General features: G+C 37.3%; 1 protein-coding gene across 3 annotated transcripts in view; it reads left to right on the top strand.

The window, feature by feature from the left end:
- EPYC (epiphycan) overlaps positions 1-18,524 on the top strand; it is a 39,840-nt gene extending 21,316 nt beyond the window's left edge. For all 3 annotated transcript variants that reach the window (XM_043880980.1, XM_043880990.1, XM_043881001.1), the window contains exons 3-7: positions 5,711-5,882; positions 12,130-12,288; positions 13,588-13,790; positions 15,182-15,277; positions 17,894-18,524. In XM_043880980.1, the coding sequence (XP_043736915.1) occupies positions 5,711-5,882; positions 12,130-12,288; positions 13,588-13,790; positions 15,182-15,277; positions 17,894-18,064 (801 nt within the window). In that variant the 3' untranslated portion in view covers positions 18,065-18,524. The remainder of the gene's footprint in view (positions 1-5,710; positions 5,883-12,129; positions 12,289-13,587; positions 13,791-15,181; positions 15,278-17,893) is intronic.
- Positions 18,525-23,269: the final 4,745 nt, after the last annotated feature.

Raw genomic sequence — 23,269 nt, 5'->3', positions numbered from 1 at the left:
GTGACCTCAGACAGCCCTCTCAGCCCTCCCTCCTTCCATTCTCAGTTTACAAATCTGTTAAATGTGCACAATCATTGCACCTTCCACAGAGGGCTATTTTTGAGAATTACATGCAAATCAATGGAAAGTATAACAGTTGTTCATATACAATGAGTACTCAATCCATGCCCAATATTTTCAGCTAGCCCATAGTGAGATCCAATGAATCCTCTCTTCTCCATTTTAGGGATGATATCTTTAGGTTCAATGAATTTAATGTTTCCCTCTTCCAAACAATGATGTCTACAATAACAAGCTATCATATATTTCCCCGAGCTCGATTTTTCTAGACTACCTTCTTCTTCAGTTTACTTGCAGGATACCCAGGTTCGACCCCTGGGTCGGGAAGATCCCCCAGAGAAGGAAATGGCTACCCACTCCAGTATTCTTGCCTGGAAAATTCCATGGATGGAGTAGCCTGGTAGGCTACAGACCATGGGGTTGCAAAGAGTCAGATATGACTAAGTGGCTTCACTTTCCTTTCTTTGACTATATCATCATCACTAATGAGTCAAGAATCATGAGTCAAGAAACTGCTCCCAAGGGTTTGAGATAAACAGTCTCTTCTCATTGATCAGATCTGCATCATAAGAACAATCTAAAGTAACTTCAGTTTCTTGGGCTGGGAATCTCATTGTGACTCTATCCTGGACTCTATTTTATATACTAAAATCTGCATTATTTTTTCCAATAGGATCAATTATATTTTCATTCTTGGATCAATGTTTAGAAAATATTAATGACAGGGAAAATGGACAGTTGACCAAAGCTTAAGTGTAACGCTTGGCACAAGCATTCAGTCTAGCTGATTAGATAATGATAAACACTGCCAAACCTTCCATCATTTATAAATGCATTCACTCTTTTAGTGATCCTTTCACTCATTCATAAAGATAGGAATCAAACCCAAGTAACGATTTCCATCTCATATGTATTACATTTTCTTTCCATTCTTTCCATCTCACAGGTATAACATTTTCATTGAGTTTTTCACTGGAAACAGTGCAGATTAAGCACAGAGATGAAAAGTATTAAAATATCAAAAAACAAAATATTCTAGTTTTTATTAATTCAAACAGTGCTTCAGAGCAGCAAAATGGTTTCTGACTACTCTGAACAGGTGTGAGTAGCATGCTCAACAACAGGTCTCTACTGAAAGAATCAGTGACAAATAAGACAATTAGAAGAGGTGTGGCTGCTGATTCTGAACATACTAATTATTCAAATTTTTACTCTGAAATTAAGACAAATAAATTTAGGCTTAATGGTAGTAATTCAGTTGCATAGATCATTTAGATATGCATTTTGCTAGGGGGCAAATTGATTTGATTAAAATGATTTTTTAAAATTTTGGGTATTTTTTTGTTTAATATTAAGCTTCTTATTATTGGAGTATAGTTGATTACAGTGTTGTCTTAGTTTCAGGGGTATAGCAGAGGGAGTCAGTTATATTATAGCCACTCTTTTTAGATCATTTCCCCATATAGCTCATTACAGAGTATTGAGCAGAGTTCCCTGTGCTATACAATAGATCCTTATTAGTTATATATTTTTATATATAGTAGTGTATATATGTCAATCCCAATCTCCCAATTTATCGCCCCTTCTTTATGTTACTGTCACTTAAAATGATGCTGGGTGCTTTTAGAGAAAGTTTCTTCCGTGGGCAGCTCTGCAGACTATTTTTTAAAAATAAATTTTATTGGAGTATAATTTCTTTACCATACTGTTAGTCTCTGCTATCCAACTAAATGAATCAGCTATATGTAAATACATATCCCTTCCTTCTTGAACCTCCCTCCTACCCACCCTCATTCCACCCATCTAGGTCCTCACAGAGCACCTAGCTAAGTTCCCTGCCTACTGACTATTTGAGAGTGAAGGTCTCAAATCTTTCACAGTTTTATTAATAACAATATAAACACAGCCAGTAAAAGTCTGAGTACACATAATCTGGTAAAAAAAAAAAAAATGTAACTGACTTTCTTTCTGCTTAGAGTCCTTATTTCTCCAGGAGCAGAAACTTTATCTAAGCCACCTCAGGGTCATTTCAGCCCTATTTTCTCAGAGATTGCATTGAGGTACAGGGTTACCTCCATGGAATCAGGGCTGTGCTGCGTGTGGAGGCCAAGGGATGGTGGAGGACACTTCTTGGTACTATTATCTCTTCAGTGTGACATTTGCAGAGACCTCACTGTGACTTCCCAAGTGGCTCAGTGGTAAAGAATCTGCCTGACAATGCATAAGATGCAAGAGACATTGGTTCGATCCCTGGGTCAGGAAGATCCCCTGGAGAAGGAAATGGTAACCCACTCCAGTATTCTTGCCTGGAAAATTTCATGGATATAAGAGCCTGGCAGGCAACAGCTCACTGGGTCTCAAAGAGTCAGACATGACTAAGAGACTAATTTCAGCACTCTACCCAGCCTGTGGGCTATGCATCTGTGATCTCTGATAGAAATATACCTCTTTCATGGATATGGAAGGTACTTCTAATCACTGTCTGCCGTGGCATCAACTATCTACAGTTCCAAGGCCAGTAAACAAGAAAATAGAATGAGACAACCAATTAACTCAAAGATATACTCTACTGGTACAGGGTCAAGAAGATAGGCACAAGAAGTAATGACATGTGGAAATGATCTTGTACTGTGTCTTTAAATTTAGGGAAATATAATGATCAGATCAAAAGTCAACTCAGTAGGGAGCAAGTCTGAGTAAAACAAGGAGGTGAAATGAAAAAGAGGGGAGAAAAACTCCAAAAGAATAAATATATATATCAGAGGTTCAGTTATGTGTGCATTTGAGAAAGGGGGCAGGGGTATTTTCTGGCCATTTATGTTTCTTCCCAAGTTTAGGATTCTGCAGCATTAAGCATAAAAGTCTGTTACTAGGAGAGCCAGGTGGTTACGTTTCCCTGGTCTTATTTTCCTGCATGCATTGCCTCAACCACTTCATATCATGGTATGAAAATTGTTAAAGAGGAAAAGAAGACAGAACCCTAAATCGCTTCTATCCAATGGTGAGAATAAATGCATCTGCAGTGCAAAAGGCTCTCCGGGCACAGTACTTTGAAGTTATAGTTCTGTAACTTTGCTGAACTGAAAATGCATTCCTTTTCCTCGGTCTTAAAAGCTGCTCAATATTCACATTTTATTAGCAAGGAAACATGAACAAAACAGTTTTTGATAAACACAAAAGCTGTTTTGCCTCATTATATTGAATGACAACTGAGATCTTACAGCTTCACGTCAAATCAGTGGAAAAACAATTATCTGTAAAAAAAAAAGTATGCACAAACATTTTTCTACAAAGCTAAAGATTCAAGGCAACGTGTCTGGAATGTGTTTCTCCCTTTAGGCTGCCTCCATTCCATGAAACATCTGTCTCAATTTCCGTTCTTCCCAGAACCTCCTTTTGGTCTCTCTGCAAATCCATTCCTTCTGAAACTGCCTCCTTCTGACCCTGCAGATGGAAACCGTATGTTTCTCCGTTTAAGGAAGTGTGCCCAATCTTCTCAAGCAGAGATTTCTGGACACGTTTTATAATATCATGTATGGCTTCCTAATGCACCCAATATACTGTAATTTGCTTTAGGTTTGCTTTCATGCTTTAAATGCAGTAAAGTAAGCTTTAATACCTTCGTTGATTTTTCTTAGCAAAATGTCTAAAACTAAGCATGGTGCTGTGAATTAGATATATTTTGGACAAGCAAAATTTTTTTTTATTATAATCGATAAGCACTTGTTGATCACCTACTACGCTACAGCCTTGGGGTGCAAAGACAGAAGACCTAACTCAAAGTGTACCATAGAGTAGTCTTGGGTTGGCAGAAAATCGATGGAATCAATACCATACAATGCAGGAAGGGCTGAAATGGAGAAACTACAGATGCGCAGAAGGAGACAAAATCCAAAAAAATAAATTGACCAAAAAATAGTTTAGTTTCCTTTAAAGGGGTAATTTTCCTTTGTGAAGCAATGTATTCAAGTGTATAAAAGTGACATTAAATCATAAGTCTATCATAAAATTTTAAAATAATCTGAAACAACTATCTAAAATACTCAGTATCTAGTCTAATTATGTATTTATTTTACATATATCATATTTCAAACATGAAAGAAATAGCTTGCATATCATGTTGACATTAAATAAGTTAGAAAGTAATTTGTGTGTGTATGTGTTTAATGAAAACAAATAAAGAAGGATGAAAAAAATCAAGGTGATAAAGGGAAACTTGGGAAATTCTAGGGTGCCATGAAAAGACTAGTCCTCTAAGGATTATTCCTACATAAGCCTGTGAGCGGGTATAGTCACTCAGTTGTTTTTCACTGTTTGCAACGCCAAGGACTATAGCCCACCAGGATTCCCTGTCCACAGGATTCTCCAGGCATGAATACTGGAGTGGGTTGCCATGCCCTCCTCCAGGGGATCTTCCCCACCCAGGGAGGGGACTCATGTCTCCTGTATGTCCTGCTTGGCAGGTGGAGTCTTTACCTCTGAGCCAGTTCCTACATATTGACAACCAATTGTCTTGAGCAAATTTCTCACCCAAAGTTTCAAGGTCAGCAGGAAGTTAGGGTAGGGAGGTAGGGATTTACTAAGGGATACAAAGAAACAGGGGCTTCCCTGGTGTCTCAGTGGTAAAGAATCTGCCTGCCAATGCAGGAGGCCCTGGTTCAATCTCTGGGTCAGGAAGATCCCTTGAAGAAGGAAATGGCAACCCACTCCAGGTTTTCGCCTGGAAAATCCAATGGACAAAAGAGCTTGGTGGGCTACAGTCCATGGGGTTGCAAAAGAGTCCACTCGACTTAGCAACTAAATAACAAAAACAAAGAAACAGACGCTGAGATAAGCAAAGAAAGTTGAGAGCAAGGGGTTCTTCCAAGTGCCAAACAGTGTTCTTAGAATCAAAAACTCACCACATAAAACATGCAAGAAGAGGAAATCAAGAATAATCTAAAGTAGAAGCCATCTTTGACTAGGTTTTCAAATTTTATAAAAGTGCCTTGTATTGTCAAAGCTCTCAAAAAGGTCAATTTTAATATCCCAATATTATTGGTAATATTGGTTATTCAAATAACAGTGAAAGTATATGAGAAATGGCATTCCATGATCAAATCATGTAGTTTTTATACCTTTACATATTTTAGTCTAGCATAAAGGATACTTTTCACTAAAAATGCAACTGAAGGAAGTGTAAGTCCCTGTAAAGGAACAGAATATTTGAATCTAGAAAATCAAAGGCTAAAAGGACTTGAAAATACACATCAGTTTCTTATTGGGAGTAGAATTGGGGCTGCAGGAGGAAGGGGAATTTCAGATTTTACTCTCAGAAGCTTTCACAATAAGGCATTCTTGCAACACTATGTATTTAGAAAACAATAAACAAGGTTATTTTTAAACCTATGAAATAAACACACGCGGGTGTTTTAAAGATCAATAAGACCAAAATTAAAAGGCACTGGAAACTATTACTAAGATTTGAGAAACAAAATTAATTAAAAACAAAACAGGAACCCATGTGCCTTCCCAGGCCAGCAGGCGTCACAGTGTTCAACTTCAGGACACCAGCGACCTCTTGTGGCAAAGATGGATACATTTTTAAATTTGTGTCTGCCACAAAAGGTGATTGACAAGGTTGCCTGATGAAATTCTGCTTGTTTTTTAGATTGAAATAGCGACAGTGATGCCTTCCGGGAACAGAGAGCTCCTCACCCCGCCCCCACAGCCAGAGGAGCCTGAAGAGGAAGAGGAAGAGGAATCTACCCCCAGGCTGATCGATGGTTCTTCCCCACAAGAGCCTGAATTCACCGGGGTTCTGGGTCCACAGACCAATGAAGGTCAGGTCCATCACAGTTGGATTGTAATGACGTTCACTTGTCCATTTCTCAAAACTGCCAAGTTCCAACTCTGCAGGGACCCACATGACCCAAGGAGAAAGCTTTGCTAGAGGCTAGGTTTGAAGCAGGAGATACACGTGTATTTTCTGTTAAAATATAAAGCAGTTTTAATAATGCAGCTTTGGCATGATGGAAATGATCAAATAACCAAAGATCTGGGGTGAAAATATTTGTCTTGTATCATTACTCAAAAAGCTTTGTGGTGGAATGCATTTCTAGACCAAAGGATAACACTATTAGCAAGATCAGAATCCATGGCTGAGATCAGGTCCCAGCATTTCAAGGAGATATGTGATGATGGTGAGGATGATGGTAATGGTAGTAATAATGTTTTCCATTGATTGAGCACACAGTTTCTGGGGGCCATAATGCTCAGCATGTCACATTATCTCATGTGACTACTACAACCTCCCTGTGAAGGTATTAGTATTCATTTTTTTTTACATTCTTACTTAAGAAACTAGCTCAGAAAGAGATCACAGAGCATCAGTTTCACACATTGAGTTTCAAGCAAGCTTGTTCTGCTTCTTGAGTGTGTTCTTAGTGGGAACCAGGCTGCCTTTCCACTCAGTCCTAGGAGCAGAGAAAGGAAAAGGGAAGACAGGGTTCCATAATATTGGACTCCACTTTGTAGGACCTGAAAGTTATGTAAACCAGGGCCTTTAGGGTCATAAAAGGAATTCCTGGTGCTAAATGTGAGTCTACGGTTTGTCTATATTTCATGTAAGAATTTGTCAGTGTCAACCTTGGGAGGTATTCAAGTGGACTCACACTAGAATACTTTTACATACATGGAGAATGTGTGTGCTCTGATGAGGGGGGTGCAGAAAAAATGAACAGTTTCCATTGCAAAGGTCTATTTAGCATCAAATGTCTCTGTACTGTAAGTTCTGGATATACAAAACATCTTTAAATGACTACTATTTTCACAGATATTTCTGTCTAGTACAGAGAGACGGACATGTAAACCAACTTAGAGGCAGTAAGTGTTACAGGTAATACAAGAAAAAGTTTGTACAGAACACGCTGAGAGAACAAAATAGAGGAAAGAGCGTTCAGATCCCCACTTTCAGATTTGCTGGGTGTACTGTCTTGAGCAAAGCATTCAGTATTTTTTTGCCTTTGCTTCCTCACCTAGAAAATGGGATAATAAGTAATAGATGTTACCTCATAGAGTTGTTGCGAGGATTAACTGAATAAATTTAGTGCCTGGCCCACAGTAAACATCATCAGTGTTAGTGATTCTTATTATTGATAGAAGAGAATTTTTTTTATTTAATCTCAACAAATCGTTCAGTGTACGATACATTAACTACAGGCACTGTGTTGTAAGCAGATGTCTAGAACATAATTCATTTTACACACCTGAAACCATCTCCCCCTTCCCCCCGTCCCTGGTAATCACCAATGTACTCCCTAATTCTATGAGCTTCTCACTATTCACTAAGAAGTCCTATGAAAAGTTGTCTTTTGTGAAATGCTGCCAATATGCCAGTCCCTAAAGTGTTTTATATTGTGTCTTTGAAGAGACACAATAGTACTAAGTACATGCTAGTTATTATTATTTTCACTTTATAAATAGGCAAACTAAAATTCCAAATGCCATAAAAGTGGTCCAAGATCATGGAGGTGGTACGTAACGGTGCTGGAATGAAGACAGAAACCACTAAATCCTGTCTTTAATGAATATATCATAGTCTTTCCACACAGTCAACTTTCTGTGGGGGTGATAGAACATGCTAAAAACAGAACCAGGGAGATACACACACAATTAGAAGGAAATGTGCATACCCAGCAGAAAGTCCTCAAAACAGGGAAATGAAATATCTCTAGAACATTACTTACTTTTAAGTAATTTCAGAGCTTTCAAAAGTTGACTGATTTGGAATTACCTGATGTGCCAAGACTAAGAGGAGCAGAATGCCCAATCTTTTGAAAAGCTCTAGTAAAATTTATGGCTCAATAATGTAAATTTTGAAACAATGTAAGAAAAATTATGACTTAAAAAATTTGTTTCTTAAAGGAGTCTAAGTAATGAAATTAAAAATTTAATTCACACTTTACTTTGCACAGAAGTAAATTCTAAACTTTAAAACTTAAATGTAAATTGATTTAAGTCAAATAGTTTGGAAATATTTAAAACATCAAAAACCGAAACATTGTTACTATAAATGTCAATTTCTAGAAATAATATTCAGAAGCTACATTGAGTAGGCTTGAGTTATAAGTGAAAAAAAAGCTAGAATTAAAAGCAATTGTTGTGACTATATATAATTATTCTAAGCAATTATTGCTAAATTAGCATGGCCATGAATATATAGAAGAATGAAATGCTTTTCTTCTTGAAACTTTGTGATAAAGAGAAAATATTTATTTATAATAATTGGAGAAATTAGCAAGTATTAAATATTTTATAGCTCTCCCTTAAAATTTTTTCCCAAACTTCCATTCCTAAAATAGCTTTCATTCCTGAAGTTGTTATAAGTGATTTTTTCTATTTAATGACATTGTTTTCTTGGGAATCCTAACTCTATAATTAAAATCACTAAAATGCGCCTGCAATGCAGGAGACTTGGGTTCAATCTGACCTGGGTCAGATTTGAGTTGCAAAGAGTCAGACACCATTTAACAACTAAACAACAACAAGAATAAGACCTTAATAGGTGCATTACTAATTCTTGATCTCAAACCACAAATGGATCCTTCAACAAGGGCAACCAAATGTCCTGATTTGCCTGGGAGTGAGGGATCCCAAGACACGAGGCTTCCAGTGCTTAAAACCAGCAAAATCTCAGCTAAATGAGGATCACCAAGCAATCCCAAGAAAGTCTTCCATCACTTTTTTCTTCTGTCTCTCATGGCTATTTTACTTTCTCCATCCATCTCACATCTCACAACCATTCTCTCCTTCTCCCAAAACTCCTCAAACTAGTCAGAGAGCTTAGCTTCCTCCTACACAAAGAAAATACAGTCTTCAGGTCAACGGCTCTTTGGTCTTTCTATTTTCAGACACATAATTTACCTACATCTATATCCACACCCTACATATTTTACATACATTTCTATCTACATCCAGCAAATTTGGAAAACTCAGCAGTGACCACAAGACTGGAAAAGGTCAGTTTTCATTCCACTCCCAAAGAAAGGCAATGCCATAGAACACTCAAACTACCGCACAATTGCACTCATCTCACACATTAGCAAAGTAATGTTCAAAATTCTCCAAGCCAGGCTTCACCAGTACATGAACCATGAACTTCCAGATGTTCAAGATGGTTTTAGAAAAAGAGGAACCAGAGATCAAATTGCCAACATCCATTGGATCATTGAAAAAGCAAGAGAGTTCCAGAAAAACATTTACTTCTACTTTATTGACTATACCAAAGGCTTTAACTGTGTGGACACCACAAACTGGGGGAAATTCCTAGAGAGATGGGAATACCAGACTACCTGACCTGCCTCCTGAGAAATATGCATGCAGGCTAAGAAGAAACAGTTAGAACCAGACATGGAACCACAGACTGGTTCCAAATTGGGAAAGGAGTACGTTAAGGCTGTATACTGTCACCCTTATATGCAGAACACATCGTGCTAAATGCTGGGCTGGATGAAGCACAAGATATAATCAAGATTGCTGGGAGAAATATCAATAACATCAGATACGCAGATGACACCACCCTTATGGCAGAAAGTGAAGAAAGAGAAAGAGCCTCTTGAGGAAAGTGAAAGAGGTGTGTGAAAAAGCTGGCTTGAAACTCAGCATTCAAATAACTAAGATCATGGCATCCAGTCCCATCAGTTCATGGCAAATAGATGGGGAAACAATGGAAACAGTGACCAACTTTATTTCCTTGGACTCCAAAATCACTGCGTTTGGTGACTGCAGCCATGAAATTAAAAGATGTTAGCTCCTTGGGAAAAAAGTTATGACAAACCTAGATAGCATATTAAAAAGGAGAGACATTACTTAGCTGACAAAGGTCTGTATAGTCAAAGCTACGGTTTTTCCAGTAGTCATGTAAGAATGTGAGAGCTGGACCATAAAGAAAGCTGAGTGCCAAAGAAATGATTCTTTTGAACTGTGGTGCTGGACAAGACTCTTGGGAGTCCCTTGGACTGCAAGGAGATCCAACCAGTCCATCCTAAAGGAAATCAGTCCTGAATATTCATTGGAAGGACTGATGTTGAAGTTGAAGTTCCAATACTTTGACCACCTCATGGGAAGAACTGACTCATTGGAAAAGACCCTGATTCTGGGAAAGGTTGAAGAAGGGGACAACAGAGGATGAGATGGTTGGATGGCATCACCAACTTGATGGATATGAGTTTGAGCAAGCTCCAGGAATTGGTGATGGACAGGGAAGCTTGGCATGCTGCCGTCCATGGAGTTGCAAAGAGTCGGACAAGACTGAGCAACCAAACTGCCTGACAGACATCCTCGCTTCTTCCCCTTCCTCCTGTTACAACAGAGGCACTGTCTGTGCTCCCTCATGTGGGATGTAAATGCTTCCTACTGTGTTGTTGGTTCCATTTCCTGCTGCCCTTTTTACTTTCAATCTCTCTCTCTTTGGATACTTTTCTTCAAATCTCTCCCACTTTAGTCCATTTCCTCATCATACACACTACAAATATGTCTTATAGTTATCACTATCTCTCTTTCCTTTTTGTTTACAGTCAAACATCTCAGAAACATTGTCTGCATGTTCTGTAACTGTTTCCTCGCCTCCTACATCCTCCTTCAGGGACTGTGATCTGGCTTCCAGTCTTATCACTCCACAGCACTTACCGAAGTCTCCTATAACCTCCATAGTAACTACTCCAAGAGACATTTTTCAGTCCTTAACTGACATCTCAGCAGATTTAGATTATTTTCTATTCCCTGTTCCTTCAGACTCTCTCTCCACTTGGCCTCCATAATACTGACCATCTACTATCCTTCTTTTCTTTTAACCATTGCTTCTCTATCTCCCTTAGAAGCTCTCTGTCCTCTATAAGACCAATAAGAGCAATAAGCAGAGAGTGAAGGAGGGGGCTGTGTGTATGTGTGTGTGTGTGTGTGTGTATGTGTGTGTGTGTGAGAGAGAGAGAGAGAATAGATAAATAAATGGAGATGTAATATAACTTGAATTTTTTAGGGGGGATCTGTTGCCTTTTCTAGCACATTATCAAAGCCAAGCAAGCACCATCTTTTATCTTGATAACTCATTGCCCCTATGCCCATCCCACTCTGCACCCCCACCCCCCATCAATCAGTCTTCCAGCTCACCTTCAAACAGGGTGATATCGTAACATGCAAATCTGGTCATGTAATACTCCTGCCCATCCTTAGGACAGGAGACAAAACCTGTAACACAGCCCATAAGGCCTGTGTGTTTTGCGTCCTACACATTCCAATGCTTCTGTACTGTAGCTACAGGGACCACCTTTCAGTTCCCCCAGAGTGAAGGGACCTGGCACGTTCTGTGTCCTCTGCCTGCAGACTCTTTCAGCTCACCTCAACAGTCAGGTCCTGCTCTTCCTGCAGATTTCAACTCAGTTATCACCTCCTCAAAGAACCATGACTCTCAGACTGGATCAAATTCTCCTATTGTATGCCTCTATGATATTCCATGACATTTACCACAATCATCATTTTATTTATGTGATTAACATCCATCTTACATAGCAGATCATCAAACAGAACTGTGTCTCTGTGCTTACCACTGTTTCACCGGCTAGCACAGTGCAATTTACATAGAATAGATTCAATAAATGCATATTGAGTGAATTAATAATGATAATTGCCCTACCTTTTCCCTTGATGTTATTTCAGTGGCGTGTTTAAATAATGAATGAAAGATCTAATAAAAATATTATATGTGATGTTTTAAATTTATAAAATACGCAATCTTAACATTTACTTCTGAAAATAGAATTTTCAATAAATATAAAAGCAACAATCATGCTATATTCAGTAAATAATTTAATATAAAATTTTAAAATATTACAAAGAATATATTCATTATTGGGGCAGCCTGAGTTGTTATATTTGACTTTAGTATTCTATTTATAGAAAACTACATAAGAAGATATTAAATATTCCAGAATACTCTATATGAGACTGTAATCTTGCTTAATAAACATTTGTAATCCCATTATTTGTTAGAAATTGCCTGTTGCTTACATATGTTATTTGCCTCTCTTTTAGACTTTCCAACCTGCCTTCTGTGTACTTGTATAAGTACCACCGTATACTGTGATGACCACGAACTTGATGCTATTCCTCCACTGCCCAAGAACACAGCTTATTTCTATTCCCGTTTTAACAGAATTAAAAAGATCAACAAAAATGATTTTGCAAGCCTAAGTATGGATGCTGGCACTAATATCCTTCCCTTTTGTTTCTTAAATGTTTGCATTATAAAATGTTGTCACTGAAAATGAAATATAAATATCAAAATATGTCTCATAAATCAATTTTTACTTATTTGTATGCTTGAAGGTTTGTTTTAATTACAATAAGAAAGAATGATGAATCATTAAAGGTCATTATGAAACTATATGGATTTCCCAAGTGGCATTAGTGGTAAAGAACCTGCCTGCCAATGCAGGAGACATAAAAAACATGGGTTCGATCCCTGCATAGGGAAGGTCCCCTCAAGGAAGCCATGGCAATCCACTCCAGTATTCTTGCCTGGAGAATCCCCATGACAGTCCCCGGTCCATGAGGTCACAAAGAGTCAGACACGATTGAAGTGATGTGACTTATGCACATGAAACTATATAGTTGTTGATATTCTCAAACTATTTTCAAGTAAACAAAAATCACAAATAATTATACTTTATAGGCTAAAACTCATTATCACATTATCACAGTAAGAGCAGAAATTCATGACCATCCTATTTAGTAGGATCTGGCTTGTTCAAATAGACTTCCATTGAAGCACAATTTAAAAAAATAAAGCACAATTGCTTTATAATTGATGAATGCAAATCTAAATTCTGACCTTATGATTGTTGCCAACTTTGAAGAAAGTTGATATTTGTCTTCATTAAGTGTTTTAATCATTTGAAAATTTCTTTTTAATTCCTGTGTATTTTCATGCTAATGCATCTATTACTGTTAGAAAATATAATAATCTGCCAGCACGGAGGAAAAAAAATATTTTAAATAGTAAGATCCAGACAAAATTTATGAGGAATACAGGAAAAAGATCAATGCTTTTAAATATAATGAAATATAATGTGTCAATTTCTTTGCTAAGGCTACACTTTGGAGTGCATAAATATGAATAGTATTTGGAGGAAATCCAGGTGGTTCAGTAGTAAGGAACCCGCCTGCCAATGCAGAAGACATAGGGCCAGGGGTTCAATCCATGGGCCAGGAAGATCCCCTGGAGGAGGGAATGGCAACCCATTCCAGTATTCCTGCCTGGAGACTCCCATGGACAGAGGAGCCTAGAGGGCTATAGTTCACGGGGTTGCAGAGTCGGACATGACTGAGCCGCAGCTGCAGTCTATTAAGTTTTTATAAAGTTGTTAGAAATAATTGTTTCATTAACTATTGCTAATGCATGTTTATATTTGTTTATATGTGGGAAATTTTATATTTATATTTTTATGTGAGTGAAACATATTCAACTACTTCTATCTTTTTTTTTTCCAGATGATCTAAGGAGGATTGATCTGACATCAAACTTAATATCTGAGATTGATGAAGATGCATTCAGAAAGCTGCCTCAACTCCGAGAGCTTGTCCTGCGTGACAACAAAATTAGGCAGCTCCCAGAATTGCCAACCACTTTGAGATTTATTGACATTAGCAACAATAGACTTGGAAGGAAAGGAATAAAGCAAGAAGCATTTAAAGTGAGTTTTAAGTTTGAATATGAAATACTTTAATCTTTCCATTCCCTTTGCTATCAGTGTCTAGCCTTTTTATTTCCACAAAGGGATTCAATTTGATGAGACTTTTAATGCCTAAAGTAAACTTTAGAACACTATGTGTCATGCCTTTGGGAAATACTGGTACATTCTGAAGCTGCTCAAGAACTAAGAGGAGAAAGCAGAGCTGGAATAAGAAGTGGGTGGAGCACCAGTCTGTTAAGTTGCACTTAGGAATGTTATAAGCCAAATGATTCATACTTACCAAAGCTCCACTCAAGGACAGTACTTTGTGTGGTTGGAAGGACAGTTACTTGTACAGAGTGTGGGTGATGCCTTGAGGGTAAAAGCCTTCTAAATTATCTGTAAGGGGGATGGATTCAGTTAGTCTTATGAATTTTGTTTTCTAAGTGAAGGAAACAAGTTTGGGGTTAGAATGGCTTTGCTTGGCATGACCGCAGAGAGTCTGAGAACAGTAACCAGTTTGGCTTTCTCACCCAGTCTTAACTCCCTTCGAGTTGCTTCTCTAAATATCTGTTGGACAAATAAATTTAAGCTACTGTTTGAAGGGACATCTCACAGCTTCCATAGAGGCTACAAGGGGTTGTGTGGATTCATTTGCTAGCCCTGGGCAATGGTAGAAAGCCTGTATCTCCACTAGTGCTCCTGCGACACCACTGTGGCAGGCAAGGGAGTTAGGGCACCTCATCAGAGCCTGGCAAAGATCAAATCTAGTCCCCTCACTCAGAGTCTATTGGCATGGGTGACAGTGAGTCACAGTTGTCCTGTGACATTTGGTCGGAGTAGACCTGGTCGTATCTAAACATATATTCTGTCTTGCTAGGGTGCCCTCTTGCTATTTGTGCTGGAGATGGGAGCATTTTCTCGGGGAGAATTTCTCATTTCCCCATTCCTGTAACATGAAGGAACTTCTTGTTATTTCCCACCATAATCCTCAAAATTTTATTGCAGAATCTCTGTGTGGGAAATCAATGCCTTGCTTAAACTGAGAAAGTTAGAGTGGACAAAGTAGGTTCTTCCAGAGACTAAGAAAGATGTTTCATTTACATCGAGAGATATTTGCTTGCTATCAGTTCTTGTGGAACTCATTTGAATTGTCCAGGACTCGACTTTAGAAAGCATGGCAACCCACTTCAGTACTCTTGCCTGGGAAATCCCATGGACGGAGGAGCCTGGTAGGCTACAGTCCATGGGGTCGCAAAGAGTCGGACACAACTGAGCGACTTCACTCACTTAGAAAACAAGACCTGAACAGGCATGTGTTATTTTACAAATAGTTTCATAAACAGGGGATGAACCGTATGACTGTGGCACCACTAATTTCTATTAAGGCCCTACACTTGGAATGTTTACAGGATATGTATGATCTCCATCATCTCTACCTCACGGATAACAACTTGGACCACATCCCGCTACCACTCCCGGAAAATCTGCGGGCCCTTCACCTCCAGGTAGGCTAATACTAGTAAGTTATGCCCAGCACATCCATGGAAAACGGATGCAGACGGGAGAAGCCACGATGCAAAAGCTGTATGATGGCATGTTAATACACTGTGACAGTTTTTTTTTTTTTTCTCTCATTTATTCTCTCTCTCACTCTGAGTACAAGCTGTCTGCACATTCATGACTCATCTATACTGATTTATTTCTGATAACTAACTTTAGTCTTTATTTTCATTCTTTGCCACCTCATAATGCATCTTTTTGGCACACAAATCTTTTTTTAGAAAATAAGAGCTTCATCTGCTGAAGAAATGTGTGAAGATTAGAAATGGAAGAGAATAAGAGAGAAAGAAAAATTTAATTTGATTTATAGCTTTCAGAAGGAAAAAAATGTCAGTTTTAGCTCCTGATTTTAGGTTCCATGAACTGAGTTAAAGTCAATCCTAGGACATTCCTATCTGCTGAGAGATGATGGACTTTCATTTCTCTGGATTAAGAAAATGCAGTTTTTTTCTAAACCAACATATTTGAAAGCTTGCGTTATTTTAAATTCCTTTAAGCTACATTTTATTTTTGAAGTAATGAGTGAAAACACATTTTCAAAATGTTATGATCTAATATTTTCTAAATACTGGGTTGGCCAATAAGTTTGTTCATGTTTTTTTCTGTAAGATGTTATGGAAAAACCCGAACAATATATTCCACTGAAGTATATTACAATATGATCAATTAAAAAACACTTTTGGTTGTTGAGACAAAGAAAGATAAATTACTTCTTATTTCAGATGTAACTTTTGGTATACAGTTGTAATCACCTTTCTGTAATAATTTCATCTGTTCTGTGGAATAAATCTGTAGAGAACATAACCATTATGTGCTCAAAGACACAATATCATAGTGCAATATTACAGTCTTTTAGGATGAAAAGTATAAACCATCACAAGAAGTGATTCTGCTGTGTGAGAGCAAGTCTGATTCTTTCTTCTTTACTCTGTGGATTCTGTAATTATTTACCTCTGTGTCTTTTCTTCCATCCCTATTTACATCTTTCCATACTTCTTTCTGGTGTCTTTGTGTGTGTATCTGTCTATGACTCTTAGATATCTATCTCTTGAGAGTTTTTCTGACTAACTTCCTTAATGTGATGCCCTTTCTAGCCCTTATCTGGTTTCTGGATGGCTCTCTATTGGTCTTCTCTTTTTCTGGGGGTGAATGTCTATGTCAATGAGAATTTCTTGCCTGGTTTAGGATTAGAAAGATTTTCAAGGGAACCATAAAAGGAATTGGAAATTTTTTTCCAATTCTAAATTAAATTTCATTACTACTGTCTGATGATATTGAGTCTACAGAGTAACCAGGTCTCTGATGTTATATTTAAACATAATGTGCTTGCATATGCAATCTAAGTTTTTTTTTAAGTGATTGGCTTTATATTCCCTATTCTAAGGTTTAAAAAAGTATCAAGTGAACATTTAAAAATATTTCTCTTTCACAATCACCTCACCAATATCCAGTATAAAGCTGTTTTTAATTTACATTGTCTTCATTTTATATTTATCTTTAATGCTCTTATAAAAATCTCTTTTTGTGATTCATTTGAAAAATATTTTCCAACATACTATAAGAATGACAGATCTGGCAAAAGCAGATTCCCTGGGCTGAAATTCTACTTGACACTATTTAATGATTGAACAAATATCTAAACCTCCCTGCATCTCAGTTTTAGTTTATAAAGTGGGTGCTGCATTCACGGATACATGATAATGACTTAAAGATAAGGCATGATAATTATTAACTGAGTATCTATTACCTATCAAAGAAAATAGAATAGTGCATAGGCACTAAATCTATATTATTTCTCATGGACACTTTGTAAAATAGTCAATCCATCAGAAAGACATAAGGGTTATAAATATATATGTACCTAATGACAAAGCCTCAAAATTTATAAGGACTTCACTATTAGAATTGAAGGGAGAAAAAGACAATTCAACAATAATAGATTCCTCAATATTCCACTTTCAATAATGGATAGAACAACTAGCCACAAGATATACTGAGAAACAGAAGACTTGAGCAACACTAACAGCCCTAATGAGCCCTAACAGTCACATACAAAACTTTCAACCCAACAGCCATTTTGACATTTTTTTTTCTCATTCTTGAACTTTCCCTGCATATTACTCAGAATTTGAACTTGACATTCTCTCTGTCTGGGACATTCTTACCTCAGCTGTCTCCCATGCCCCTGCCTCCTTGTCATTCCATTCTCAGCTCCACTGCTGTCTCTTAAGGTAAGTTTTCACAGACACTTTCCTTTCTTCTTAGTTCAGATTATTTTTGGAAATAATTTGTTTTCTTTAAATTTGCTTTTTCATCTCATTATCTTATACTCCCATTAGTGAAGTAAGCTCCATAAAGGCAAGCATATGTTTCTCATGTTTATTGGCTTATCCTCACTGCTTAGAAAGTGTTGACGTATATAATAATTGCATAATGTGCATTTCTGGATGAGAGAAGGAATGAAAGAGTAAAAGCAGGGGTGGAGTAAAATGGACTATATTATTAATCAATATGAGGAACAGGTGATAACTCATCTAATAATTTATCTTAATCTTTTTTAGAATAACAACATTCTGGAGATGCATGAAGATACCTTCTGCAATGTTAAAAATTTGACTTATATTCGTAAGGCATTAGAGGATATTCGACTGGATGGAAACCCTATCAATCTCAGCAAAACTCCTCAAGCTTACATGTGCCTACCTCGTTTGCCTATTGGGAGTCTTGTCTGATTTCAGATAATGGTTAGCATTATGATGCCTCCTATAACAAAATGATTCTTCCTGCTCTCTTCAAAAAGAAACCTCAGCATGATACTTTCAAAATATGTTCTGGAAGATGATATAAGTACATAAAATACAGCTAAAAGTTTTAATATATGATAGCAATGTAGTAGTCTAAGAAAACACCAGATGAATCAGAAATAAACCAAAAATGTACAGAAATAGGAGACTAAGAGAAAATATTTCATAGATATTCTTATAAATCACATGTAATTTTCAAGTTTTAGGAATTCATATCCTATATAATTTTAAAGTAATCATAATAAAAATTAAAAATTAACAATGTAGGTATATTGCCAAGATTTAAATGCTTTAATTAAACTTTTCCTTTTATTTTTTACTAAAGCATGTTTTTATTTTCAAATTAATTAAAGAAAATGAAGAAAAGAATAAAAATATTTGAAAATTATGAGGGCCTTGTGGAAAATATTCATTATAATCACAACAAGCAAATAATCGTAATACACATAGCTTCAGTATTTTAACAATAATATTTTATCATCCTAAAGACCTGCCAACTGATTTTAGACCTTTCCTAATTATTAGTTAACTGGTGTGCTGCAAGGAGATCCAACCAGTCCATCCTGAAGGAGATCAGTCCTGAGTGTCCATTGGAAGGACTGATGCTGAAGCGGAAACTCCAATACTTTGGCCACCTCATGCGAAGAGTTGACTCATTGGAAAAGACCCTGATGCTGGGAGGGATTGGGGGCAGGAGGAGAAGGGGACGACAGAGGATGAGATGGCTGGATGGCATCACTGACTCAATGGGCATGAGTTTGAGTAAACTCCGGGAGTTGGTGATGGACAGGGAGGCCTGGCATGCTGCAGTCCATGGGGTCGCAAAGAGTCAGACACGACTGAGTGACTGAACTGAACTGAACTGAGTATTTCTGTGCCTGTGAAAAAAATAAAACATAGAAAGTGGAAAATATAACCAATAATATGAAAATGACAGTAGGGAAGAAGTTAAGGAGAGAAAATGGAACTTTCTGAAATGTGTGATAATAATACAAAAAACTGAAAGATAACAAAAGAGTGCACAATGAAAGGTGAGTTTCTTTCCTGCAGCAAACCCTAAGTTCCACTCCTTGGAAATAGTCAATGGTTTCTTTCATTATTTTATCAAGTTTTTCATGAGAAGCAAAAATAATTGCTCCTCTTTTACAAAAATACACATGGATATAATATGTATATATATATCACTATTATGTATGTATCAGTACATGTAAATATGGATTTTTAAGCACAATAGATAATCACTATTTTTCTTGTTTCACTTAAAACTATTCCTTGATCATTCCTACCATATCTATCATATTGGCACACACAGCTCTACTGATTTTGAAAAACATATATCAGCCTACTACAAGAATGTATATTGTTACAACAGGAACCAATTCTTGAACACAAAAGATGTACTAGGCATCTAAGGTTTTTCTGCATGTATTAATTCACAGCATCCTAGGAGTTGAAGATAGCAATGACTATTCCAATCACAGATCCGAGAGAAAGCTTAAACAACTTGCTCCTGGTTAAGGGCTGACCCCAAAGGCCTATTCTACTTCACCTCACTGTCCTGTCTCATATACCATGAATGTGTCTTTTCCCTGTATTGGAATACAAGAAAATGGTGTACAGACTGGACAGGGAAGTTGTTATGAGCTGAATGCTTACCCCCAAAATTTGTATACTGAAGTCCTAAATAACCCCCTCCCCATTGTGATGGTGTTTGGAAATGGGGCCTTTAGGAGTTTAATAAGGGTTAGATGAGGTCATGAGGTAGGGCATTCATGATGAGATTAGTGGCCTTATAAGAACAGGAAGAAAATGAGATTGTGTGTGTGTGTGTGTGTGTGTGTGTGTGTGTGTGTACCTATACTAAAGAAAAGTCATAAAGAAATCAAAGATGACAGAAATAGATGGAGAAATATACCATGTTCCTGGATAGGAAGAATCAATATAGTGAAAATGAGTATACTGCCCAGAACAATCTATAGATTCAATGCAATCCCTATCAAGCTACCAACAGTATTTTTCAGAGAACCAAACCAAATAATTGCACAATTTGTATGGAGATACAAAAAAACCTGAAATAGCCAAGGTAATTTTGAGAAAGAAGAATGGAACTGAAGGAATCAACCTGCCTGACTTCAGACTATACTACAAAGCTACAGTCATCAAGACAGTATGGTACTGGCACAAAGACAGAAATATAGATCAATGGAACAAAATAGAAAGCCCAGAGATAAATGCACACACCTGTGGACACCTTATCTTTGACAAAGGAGGCAAGAATATACAATGGAGAAAAGACAATCTCTTTAACAAGTGGTGCTGGGAAAACTGGTCAACCACTTGTAAAAGAATGAAACTAGAACACTTTCTAACATGAAACACAAACATAAACTCAAAATGGATTAAAGATCTAAATGTAAGACCAGAAACTATAAAACTCTTGGAGGAAAACATAGGCAAAACACTCTCTGACATAAATCACAGCAGGATCCTTTATGACACACCTCCCAGAGTAATGGAAATAAAAGCAAAAATAAACAAATGGGACTTAATTAAACTTAAAAGTATTTGCACAACGAAGGAAACTATAAGCAAGGTGAGAAGTCAGCCCTCAGAATGGGAGAAAATAATAGCAAATGAAGCAACTGACAAAGAATTAATCTCAAAGATATACAAGCAACTCCTGCAGCTCAATTCCAGAAAAATAAATGACCCAATCAAAAAATGGGCCAAAGAACTAAACAGACATTTCTCCAAAGAAGACATACAGATGGCTAACAAACACATGAAAAGATGCCCAACGTAACTCATTATCAGAGAAATGCAAATCAAAACCACAATGAGGTACCATCTCATGATGGTCAGAATGGTTGCTACCCAAAAGTCTACAAACAATAAATGCTGGAGAGGGTGCAGAGAAAAAGGAACCCTCTTACACTGTTGGTGGGAATGCAAACTAGTACAGCCACTATGGAGAACAGTGTGGAGATTCCTTTAAAAACTGGAAATAGAACTGCCATATGACCCAGCAATCCCACTGCTGGTCATACACACTGAGGAAACCAGAATTGAAAAAGACACATGTACCCCAATGTTCATCGCAGCACTGTTTATAATAGCCAGGACATGGGAGCAACCTAGATGCCCATCAGCAGACGGATGGATAAGAAAGCTGTGGTACATATACACAATGGAATATTACTCAGCCATTAAAAAGAATGCATTTGAATCAGTTCTAATGAAGCGGATGAAACTGGAGCCTATTATAGAGAGTGAAGAAAGTCAGAAAGAAAAACACCAATACAGTATACTAACACATGTATATGGAATTTAGAAAGATGATAATGATGACCCTATATGTGAGACAGCAAAAGAGACACAGATGTAAAGAACAGTTTTTTTGGACTCTGTGGGAGAAGGCAAGGGTAGGATGATTTCAGAGCGAAGCACTGAAACGTGTATATTATCATATGTGAAGTGGATCGCCGGTCCAGGTTCGATGCATGAGACAGGGTGCTCAGGGCTCGTGTACTGGGATGACCCTGGGGGATGGAACGGGGAGGGAGGTGGGAGGGGGTTTCTGGAGGGGGAAAACATGTGCACCCGTGGCTGATTCATGTCGATGTTTGGCAAAAACCACTACAATATTGTAAAGTATTTAGCCTCCAATTAAATAAATTAGTTTAAAAAAAAAAGAAAAGCCAGGTGATGACATAATGAGAAGTCGTCCATCTGCAATCCAGGAAGTAAGCTCTCACTAGAAATCAAATCAGCTGAGACCTTGATCTTGGATATCCTATCCTCAGTCTATGGTATGGTATTATGGTAGCCCAAACAGACTAACACAGGTGCCAAGCTCAGTGTTATCTTTTTGCATGCCACAGTGACTTCCAAATGGCCAAAGGCCTTTGAGTCACATTTGAGTAAACACTTCTGGGTTCCAGATACCCAACCTCCAGAAATTCAGCAGAAAGATGGACTGAGACACTTTGGACCAGGAGGGTAAAGAAAGACTCCCAGCAGGCAAGGCTGACTTACTCATTTTCAGAACTTTGCATATGCTTTTCAATAAAAAGAAAACACACAATTATAATAATAATAGTAAACAGGCAATAAAGAATCCAGCCTGGAATATATTAGTGTTTATAGCAACATGATATAAAATATAACTTTTATTTTTTAATGGAGGAAAGGGTCCATAAATTCATAATGCCCTGCCCACACAAACTACTGATGATCTCAGATCTCCCCACAAATGACATAGAAAACCCCTCTGTTCTCACAGTATTCTCAACACACCATGACTACAAAATCATGAGAATGGGGTGTGGGAAGTTGTAGTCAAAGGAAAGAAAGAGGGAGGAGGGATAGAGTGAGAGAGAGAAGGAAAGAATGAAAAGAGAAGGAAAGAATGAAAAGAAAGAAAAAGGAAGACAGGAAGGAAGGAAGAAAGAAAGAAAAGAAAATACTGGGATAAAAAGAGTATCATTATGCAAAAGCTATGGGGTCAGTTGACATTCTCATGCGCATTATGACTGCCTACTCACAAGGCTCCTTTACAGATGTAATTCATCAACTCTATAAGGACAAAGTAACTACTATAACCCTGAAAATATAGTATGTGATAATAGCATTCCTTTTAAATGTATCCCATTTAAATGACCACTTTAAACACATCACATTCTTCACTGAAAGCTCTGATTCTAAAATTGATCCCTGATTAAACACAATCTTTTTTCCTTATGGCAACAGTTTTTCTTCATGAATATACTACACACATTTCTTTTTCTCTAAATATTACAGGTTCTTTTCCAAGGGGGAGGCCATTGCATTTTATTGTCCCACATTATAGTGTACTTTAAAGCTATTTATAAGCAAACATCTCCATATTGAAATTCCTAAGTAATTCTCACCAAATACACATATTTCTCAGATAATAGGACTACAATATATTTTGCTAATCCTCTGAAAACCTTGAGTTGTTGTAGGGTTAGTAATATTTTCAAAAGGCAATAGCAAATAATACCTACACAGACTACTATTATGAATGTAAAATTCACATCCTTACTTCTCTTTAAATCTGTAGCAACACTGTCTTTGTAGTTATTTTATTATAAACTTTCCCTTCACAATTTA

This window comes from Cervus elaphus, chromosome 3 (genome assembly GCF_910594005.1).
Source record: "Cervus elaphus chromosome 3, mCerEla1.1, whole genome shotgun sequence".
In the NCBI taxonomy this organism is placed as follows: domain Eukaryota; kingdom Metazoa; phylum Chordata; class Mammalia; order Artiodactyla; family Cervidae; genus Cervus; species Cervus elaphus.
This window is presented reverse-complemented; position numbering and strand designations above follow the sequence as displayed.